Below are 8,986 nucleotides of genomic sequence, written 5' to 3' on the forward strand. Positions count from 1 at the left end.
GGAGTGTGACTCCAATGCAAGCGTTCCAACATGCAGTGGATTACAGTAGTGGTGTATTTTGAAAGTGTTTCCTAACCAAGTTGAAAAGTTCAATGTGACACCATAAATCACCATAGAGAGCAGCAGTTATATCTGTAGGAACAAATTAAGTTGCAGCCACAGTGGTGCCACTTTGTGATTCTTGTCAGCTGTCAGCAATGTGACTGGAAAAAAAGAAACGAAAAAAAAGTGTGAATGAAACTTTACTTAGTGGCACCGTCACCATCTTTAGACGCGAGATCCTTTCTGAGTCATGTTGCCACCTGTGAGGAAACATCTCAGGCTGATTAAGTTCTACCTCTGAAGGCCAGAGAGCAGGGGTGTGTGGTTATCAATAGCCTCGCCATGTTGGGGGTCAGTGTGCGGGTGACAATGGTTGACCCAAGGGACAGCTGGACCTGCCGTGACCGAGCAAGAAGGCCTCCACAGAGCTCAGATTGATGAAAGGCGTATAGGCAGCGATGCAGCGAAAACAAATTCCTCCGATCCATTAGTCCTGTAACTATGGGCTACCAAAGGTTTTTTTGCAATGTATTTGAGTCCTGCCTATTTGAACAGTTTCATCATTGGGGACGTTCACTCCTTTTTCTTTTTCTTTTTTTATAAGCAAATTGGTTATTGGGGCGGTCAGCTACAACAAAGAGTAATACTCCATCAATATTTGGCCATCCAAAATCTTATTTAGGTTAGAGCACACGTATACTTGAAATATGTACTTCAAGCATCAAAAGTACCAACTATACAAAATGGCCCCCATGGTGTTAACATTTCTCATGTAATGTGACATATTTGATCATCATATCATTTGAATATAATCTTTTTATACAGCTGGGTTGTTTCATCTATCTGTAACAATGTATTATTTTTAAACTGTACATATGTACAATATATATTGGCAAAAATCTGATTTGATAGATTTGAAAAGTAACAAAAGACTATATCATAATAAACTAAACTGTAACTGGCTTAAATTGTGGTGAAGTAAAATGTACAATAATATGTAATTATATATTTAATTTGTCATTTTTTTTAACCCAGATACCTACCTACCAACAGCAGCCAATTTGCCCCAGCAACTGAGACACAGTCCCTCTAGTGGAGTACATGTATTGGGTATCAATAAACGAATATACTCAAGCAAAGTGCCTCAAAATTATACCTGGGCCCAGAAGCTTCATAAAATCCACTTACATACTTTTCAGCTCTGGAAATATTAAGATAATTTACCTGAATAAAAACAGTAATTGGAAAATGTAAGACAACTCAATTTCAAGTAAAAGTCCTGTGTTCAAAAAATTACTTAAAGTTTACTTAAATCAAAGCACAGAATTGTTTTTTATTTGCTTGAGTAAAGTAGCATTATAAAAATAAGATACCTCACGGAATGATTATGGATTGTTCTGTAATGCAATTATTTTTTATTTGATGCAGTTATGTGTTCATGAATTTTGATATCGTCGCGGGTCCTGGCAACATTTCATCTTTTCAGTAAGTGTAATTTGAAAGTGCCATCCGTAGCAAGGCAACATGTTTCATATCTAATCATATAATATGTATTTTGGAAAGAAATGTGAATTGGAAAAGCTGTTAAGTAGTGGCGCAGTGTTTCCCTCTGAAATGCAGTGGAGTTCAGGTATAATTAGAAGCAATTAGAAATACTCAAGTACAAAATACAATAACAATTGTACTCATAGTTACAGTTGAGTAAATGTACTTGATTACTTTCCACCACTGTAATCGGTAAATGTTCGTTAAACGAAACAGAGTCTAAATAGCAGAATTAGGTTTGAACGTCTTTCCCTGCATGCGTTCGACACCACCATGAATAACGTGTGTCAATCGACCAACAAGCAGTTGCCCAGACTGCAGCTCTGGGGGAAGACTCTACAGTGAGCGACTCTGTCAAGGGTCAGATCACCATGAGAGTGACAACAAAGCCACTCCCTTCGACCGTGAATTATATTTAGCTCACGCTGACATGTAAGACCAACCTGCACCCTCACTGGACTACCCAGCTGCCAGTCAGCTGAACGGAGACACCTCTTAGGCGAGGGGTTTTTATACTTTTCTACGGCCAGGAATGTTTTCAAACCGGGCTCGTGTTGAGATCAGGCAGGGAGTTGGTTGTGATGGTGTGCTGAACACTGGGAATTGATCGGGTCAGAGTGGAAGGGCAGCAGGCGGGATCACAGAGCTTCCAGTGAAAACTGTCTTCGAGAAGTTTATCTCGGTGCTGCATTCTCCTCAGGGGGCTTCGGGAAAACATGGCCCCTCTGTGAACTGAAGCCACCAAGTGACTAGGGATCTGCACTGCTGCGGGAGATGAACATTGTCAGGTACGTGTCTCTCTCCATGAAGATACCCAGCATGATCATTTAGAAACATGGTGTTTCAAAAGTCAGAGGCCACATGGTCTCAGAATTTTGTAACCTACTGCAGTTCCAAAATTTGTTATAATTTGATCATCAACAAGATATTTTATATTGTATATTTAATTGTAAATGTATGAATGAAATCCTTCTTACGGCTGTAAGTGTTTTTGTTGAAATTTTGAATGACATTATTAATATTTCAAACAGGTGCTCACCTTCACAGTCGCGATCACATTTCTACGGGATATATTTTATTTTAAAGTAAAAATGTTGCAATGCCATAACCAGTAGCTTCATGAAATTTAAACTAGAAACCCGATTCTGGAGTTAAGGAGCACAGTTGGGTTCTGTGTCACAAGATCTATGCTGAGGCGTAGCGTCTCCCCAGCCTGCTCCAGGGCTTCCTCTCACACACAGTCAGCTGTGTCCTGGCCCCTTTAATCAGCAAACAGTGGATACAACATAGCATTTAAGAACACAAATGGTGATCTCATAATCAATCAATGTTCCTATTGATGAGTCGCTTCTGGGTTTTCTGAAGTACAGTGACCTTTGGTTGTAGGGCGTCTGAAATACTGTGCCACAAGCAAAGAGTAACACAGTATTTATAATTATATGGAGGCAATGAATGTGATGACTGTATAGTGTAGATGCCAGTTTAATGTGTATGAATGAGATCATTTATTAACAAACCTATTAACCAACTTTACTATCAAGTTCTTCATACAAAAAATGCTTAAAACACAATAAACAGTGATGGGAATCAGGTCTATTTGGATTATGCTGTGACCCCTTGCTCCAACATGTGTCTTTAAAATGCTTCAATGGTTGGTTTTCATAATAGGAAAAGCTCAGAATGACTGTGTAACGAAAAAGGCCACAAACTCTGCAATTCCACTTCTTTTTTCTTTTTTTAAACTTCATTCAGCTCACTGATTTGGTTTTTTACAGCCCATATCATTGTCGTTTTGGTTCAACAGCACCATTTTCATGACATCATTAACAACAGGGAGCTGTTTTCAGCAAAAAATGCTTTGAAAAAATGCAGCCTGTCAAGCCCCAAACTACAGACAAACTCTGGTGACTAGCCAGTAAATATAAGAAAGCATAAAACAGCCAAAAAGCCATGTGGTGGAGAGCAAATAAGAGATAAAAGGAGAGCGAATATTGGTCACACATTCACCGTGTGGTCAGAGATACGACTGCTAATGCTCTGTGTCTGCTTGATGTGCAAATTAAAAGTATTAACTTGTCGTGACAGAATTGTATTGACAGCTTGTTTCCGCTGCCCTTTAGTGGCCTTACAAATCTGCTTCCTCTCTGTAGGTTCAGGACAGTGTTTTTTCATTCAACTAAAATAAAACCTGTCACTCATGAAGATTACATATGAACTTACACCTCACATTTTTCCTTGTCTTTACAGGCCTGTCTCCTGGTTGTTTTCAATTAAGCTGAGTCTATATCTGTGAGCTAGTATGGGTGACTGGAACTTGTTGGGGAAGCTGCTGGAGAGTGCCCAGGAACACTCCACCGTTGTAGGCAAAGTCTGGCTGACGGTGCTGTTCATCTTCCGCATCCTGGTACTGGGAGCTGCCGCCGAAAAGGTGTGGGGCGACGAGCAGTCCGGATTCACCTGTGACACCAAGCAGCCCGGTTGTCAGAATGTCTGCTACGACAAGACCTTCCCCATCTCTCACATCCGCTTCTGGGTGATGCAAATCATCTTTGTCTCGACGCCGACGCTCATCTATCTGGGCCACATCCTACATCTGGTCCGCATGGAGGAAAAGGAGAAGCAGAAGGAGAAAGAGAGGGAACTTGCCATCCAGAATGAAAAGCAGCAGCAAGTACTTGACTGCAAGGCCAAGAAGGCCTCGGTCAAAGACAACCAGGGCCACGTTCGTTTGAAAGGCGCACTGCTGCGAACCTACGTGTTCAACATTATTTTCAAGACCCTGTTTGAAGTGGCCTTTATTGTAGCTCAGTACTTCCTGTATGGCTTTGAGCTCAAGCCGATGTACACCTGCGACCGCTGGCCTTGCCCCAACATGGTGAACTGCTACATCTCCCGACCCACTGAGAAGACAGTCTTCATCCTCTTCATGCTGGGGGTGGCCTGCATCTCACTGCTGCTCAACCTGGTGGAAATGTACCATCTCGGTTTCACAAAGTGCCACCAGGGGCTCCGCTACAGACGATCCCAGGCTGCAGCAAGCGAGGCCTCCAGGCACCTAACTGAGGCGGTCATGCCCTTTGTGCCGAGCTACAACTACTTTGCTGGTCATCCTACGGTGCCTGAGCCCTTCCCCACGGACTCAAAGTACAGCATAGCAGAGCCAAACTCTGCTTACAGCCCCTACAACAGCAAAGTGGTTTACAAGCAGAACAGAGACAATATGGCTGTGGAGAGAAAAGGTAAAACAGAGGGAGAGGATGCGAAAGAAAGGAAAACCTCAAGCTCTGTCATCGACATGCCTGTGGAAAATCAACGCAGGAACAGTCAGTCAAGCAAGCACAGCAACAACAAGAGCAGGCTGAATGACCTGAAGATCTAGGGGACCTTCTGTGTTTCCATCCAAGACTCAGGAACAACATGCATTAGCCTGTACAAATATTTGCATGATTATGGAGAAGTGTTTGTGGCAAAGCTATTGAGTGAACATAAAACAGAATATGGCTGTCGTCAATTTGCAGGTCAAGATTTGAGTGCACACGGGGGGAGCTTTGTAAGAATAGAATACGTATGCAGTGCATCTTCAGCTCACACAATTTTTTAATGTGAAAGGTTATTTACCCGATAGGGAAAAAAAAGAAGAAAAGATCCATAAATGGCTCTTGTGATCATATCTTTTTCATGGGTAAACCCAAGAGAGCAACTGGCACAATATTTAATAAAAGACCAGGTTTCGTGGGGTGATGCTTAGATATATTTTACTCTGCTCTCAATGAGAGTTTGTGGGTGATGGATGCGACTTTAAAAGCAAAAAGAAGAGGAAGCCCGACCGCTCGCTCAAATCACAAGTCTTACTTTCTCTTTTGCCATTACAGACAACGCATCTCAAAACAATGTTGTGAATTCACAAATCTGCCTCTAGATTTCTACATTTCTGGGTGACAAAGATACAGATTACCTGTTTGTTTACATCAAATTTACTTAAGCTAAAATGGTGTGTTGCATGGATGAAGATGTCAAAACAAAAGCAAATTTGTATGAGCCAATACCATGACAGATTTCTCTGCTGTTATCTTTGAAGAGACAAGTTAAGACAATTCATGATTGACAGTAGATATCAGCATGTTCATTTGGATTTTCTACAAAACGAGACATTGTGACCCCAATCGTGCTTATTTCTTTGTGACTGTAAATTTAATAAACTGTTGTGCTAAGAACATCCTTCATTTATTCTTCACCTGTCATAAAAATGTCACAGATTTACTCTGGTGGCATTTTATCTGCTCACGTGCAGCTTCTTCACAACGTATCCACTGCTGGAGGAAAGCTGCTGATGATGTAAATAAAAACTGCAGTCAGAAAAATATATTATTCACCCCACAGCCGCTGGACAATATTTGCATTAATATAAGCCTCATATAATATGACTGATGTTTCAGCGTTTATCAGAGCATTAGTTGAGTAAATGAAAATTTAATGTGTGACACAAGTATTTGGATGCTGTATGCCACAGTTTGATTGGTCACAGCATTATGAATTCTTTTAAACAACATAGATTTCACCTCCACATCCTACACATGGAAGCATTTTCTCTTCAACTTCATTGCAGAAATGTTTCTGGGCTTTTATGAATAACATCACTATCTGAGTTTTTCCCAAAGTTGAACATACTGTCACATGAGCAGAAAAAAGCAGATGAATGGAAATACTTATTGCCTGGGTCCATGTCAAATACTTCTGAACCATGGGTACAAGTATTTCTTTATGACAGTGTGTTTTCACCAGCTATACGAATCATGTCTTTGTAATATTTTACTAATAAATGCTGAGTAAAAGCTGTAGTTTCTCACAGGCAGGAAGGCCTAGTCTGAACACTGATTGGCTGACAACAGCCTCCGGCTGAGTTCACATGCTCTTCCCTGATTGGATGTGTGCTGACTGTGAGAGAGTCGACAAAATGTCAATCAAGGCTTGCATTGCATTCAGCCGTTTGTTGCTGTTTAAAACAAAGCACTCAGAGATGGCGGACGTCAACCCCATTCACATAACGTTCCATATGGTATTTTGCAGAAAATTGCACAAATATTTATGACGTCCTTATCAAGTTTGCTGCAGATTGTATTCAATGAACCCATCATAGGGCTATTGAATGAGGACATATAAGAAAAATTCCGTCAAATTCTGTATGCAATTTCCCAAGTTATGGGCATTCAAAATATTTTCATAAAAAATTGGCCTTGACCTTTGACCCTATAAAGGTCAAATGTGGTATATGACCTACAAATTAACTCTAGTTTTGAAAGTATGGTCAAAGTATGGTAGAGTTTTGACCATACTTGATAGGTTGATAGGTCGTCTGTAAATTGATTTTTTATCGAAAGGGTCAAATGTGATGAACGCTTGTGAACTTTGACCTTATTTTTCTGCAAGAAGATTACATCATGCGACCCTTGGTTCATGGTCTACAGTATAAAATATCATGTATTTTGGGGGTATTCGGCCCTACTGAACTTGACCTTTGACCTCGGTGACCCGAAATGTATTTGCGTGAAGACAATATCCACATTATAGTCATATATTAATTTCAAAAAGATCCGTTCACACGTTCACGAGTTATCACCTAATATCGTAGCTATCAACTCGCGTGGAAACAGACTGACACACATATTTACAATACACGCCCAAAACAATACGTCCTTCAGAACATGAAATTAAGCTTTGTATCTCATAACAACATTATTAGGGAATGCACATACACAGTGATGATTTCTGAAACTTTGTTGTGTTGTGAATTGGTCACTGCGACAAACTGTCTACACGCCGTATAAATGCAGCCCTGTCGTTTTTTCGCCCTCAGCCGTCTGGTTGGCCACCAGCTGCAGCACTCACGTACAGACGGAGAGTCGTGCGGATGGACGCATTTCCAAAACACATACCATCAAACACCGGCGAGAGCAATGCTTCAAAGGCCTCCTCGCTGCTGCTGCTAATAATAAACCCTTCATGCACACTTTCCAGAGGCATTGTGGGTGAAACGGGGGTAGGAGGCCAAAACCTACTTCTCCCGATTCTCAAACAACAACACGCTCTTATCTGCCGTTTAACCCAAATAAAGGCAGAAAGCCTCGTTGTTCATCGCGTAATGAAGCAGCACTAACATTTGGAAAACAGTGCTGCCTGAAAATAGCCATACACTGGCTGGAGGGTTCAGACAGTGCAACTTGTCAATGATAGTGCTGTGTGTCATCTGTTCTCCGCCCTGCAGCAGGGATAACCAAAGCAAGAGTTCCTTTCATTTGGTCATACTGTAAGTGCTTGTTGACTTGAGTGCGGTGAGCTCTGTTTCTCTGTGATTTATTGGTTTTATCATTCCATATTTGAAGCAATCGCAAATAAAGCAGAGAAGTTTTAAAGGCACCGGCATTAGTTGGGAGATTTGATTTTGTCATTCTGTCATTGCTTTGTTATAGCCAAGACCAGTGTGTGACTAAAGAGCGAGAGGTGAGAGAAATGTTTCAGGTCTCTACTGTCAATGTTGCGAGCCAAGATAAGAAGTGTCAAACTATCAGAGCTGCCTGACATGTCTTGACAGGACAAGGCTGAAAACTGAACAGGTGACGGGGTGTTTAGGTTACAGTATGAACTCGGGGGGTTATAACCAAATCTCCATGCCAGAATAGTATAGAGCGACACGTACACACCATCCGTCACCGTGTCAGACGGCTGTCTCATCAATCAGAAACACAGCGTCCACACTTTAGGACGAGTTCAACGAGGACACATTTCTCTGTTAATGATGATTTATTATGGGTCCCAAGTACGATCCTGGGTTTCTCTCATTCCGTATAGAGGCTATTTCTGTTGCCGTGTCACCAGTGAGCGGTAGGTGTCCATCACAGATCCTGCTTGTCAGGTCAGAGTGATTAAAACTTGGCCTTTAGAATGCTGCACAGAAGCCCTGCGAATGATTTAGATCCGTCTGCATGTCCTACACATCATTAGCATTCACACATCCAAAGGACACGACTGAACATGTTAGCAGTGGTCTTAAACTTAAAACACTTACTGTAAACTCTCTTTAACACTTCCAGGAGGAAAATTATTCATCGACAGGGTTGAAAAATGAGGATTCAGGTGGAAGGAAAGGTGATATCATCCTGGGATGGGCTGTAAGCCACAGTGTCGTGAGGCTGTTTGAAGTTTGATGGACTTTTATTATTTCATTTATTTTAAGATGTAGAGGTAGTGAATTTGCACGCGATTCTGTGGTGGTGTTTGGTTAGGAATGTAAATGTGACATTAGGCAAATGTTCAAAAAGGGCTGTAAATACATAGAGTTGCGGAGGTGTTTGAGTTTGAGTGGGAACGATGTGTGGTGACTGTCCAAGAAGAGTTGAATAAA

At 41.4% G+C, this 8,986-nt stretch overlaps 1 protein-coding gene across 1 annotated transcript; it reads left to right on the forward strand.

The window, feature by feature from the left end:
• The first annotated feature begins 1,986 nt into the window (after window positions 1-1,986).
• Window positions 1,987-5,801, forward strand: gja2 (gap junction protein, alpha 2). The gene is made up of 2 exons (XM_035627103.2): window positions 1,987-2,375; window positions 3,835-5,801. Exon 2 carries the CDS (start codon window positions 3,887-3,889, stop codon window positions 4,964-4,966), a length of 1,080 nt encoding a protein of 359 aa, XP_035482996.1. The 5' UTR covers window positions 1,987-2,375; window positions 3,835-3,886; the 3' UTR covers window positions 4,967-5,801.
• The last annotated feature ends 3,185 nt before the right edge of the window (window positions 5,802-8,986 follow it).

The sequence above is a fragment of the Scophthalmus maximus genome, chromosome 2, assembly GCF_022379125.1.
Source record: "Scophthalmus maximus strain ysfricsl-2021 chromosome 2, ASM2237912v1, whole genome shotgun sequence".
Lineage (NCBI taxonomy): Eukaryota > Metazoa > Chordata > Actinopteri > Pleuronectiformes > Scophthalmidae > Scophthalmus > Scophthalmus maximus.

Coding starts and splice junctions, on each gene's coding strand:
- gja2 (XM_035627103.2), top strand. CDS start 3,887: ATGGGTGACTGGAACTTGTTGGGGAAGCTGCTGGAGAGTGCCCAGGAA.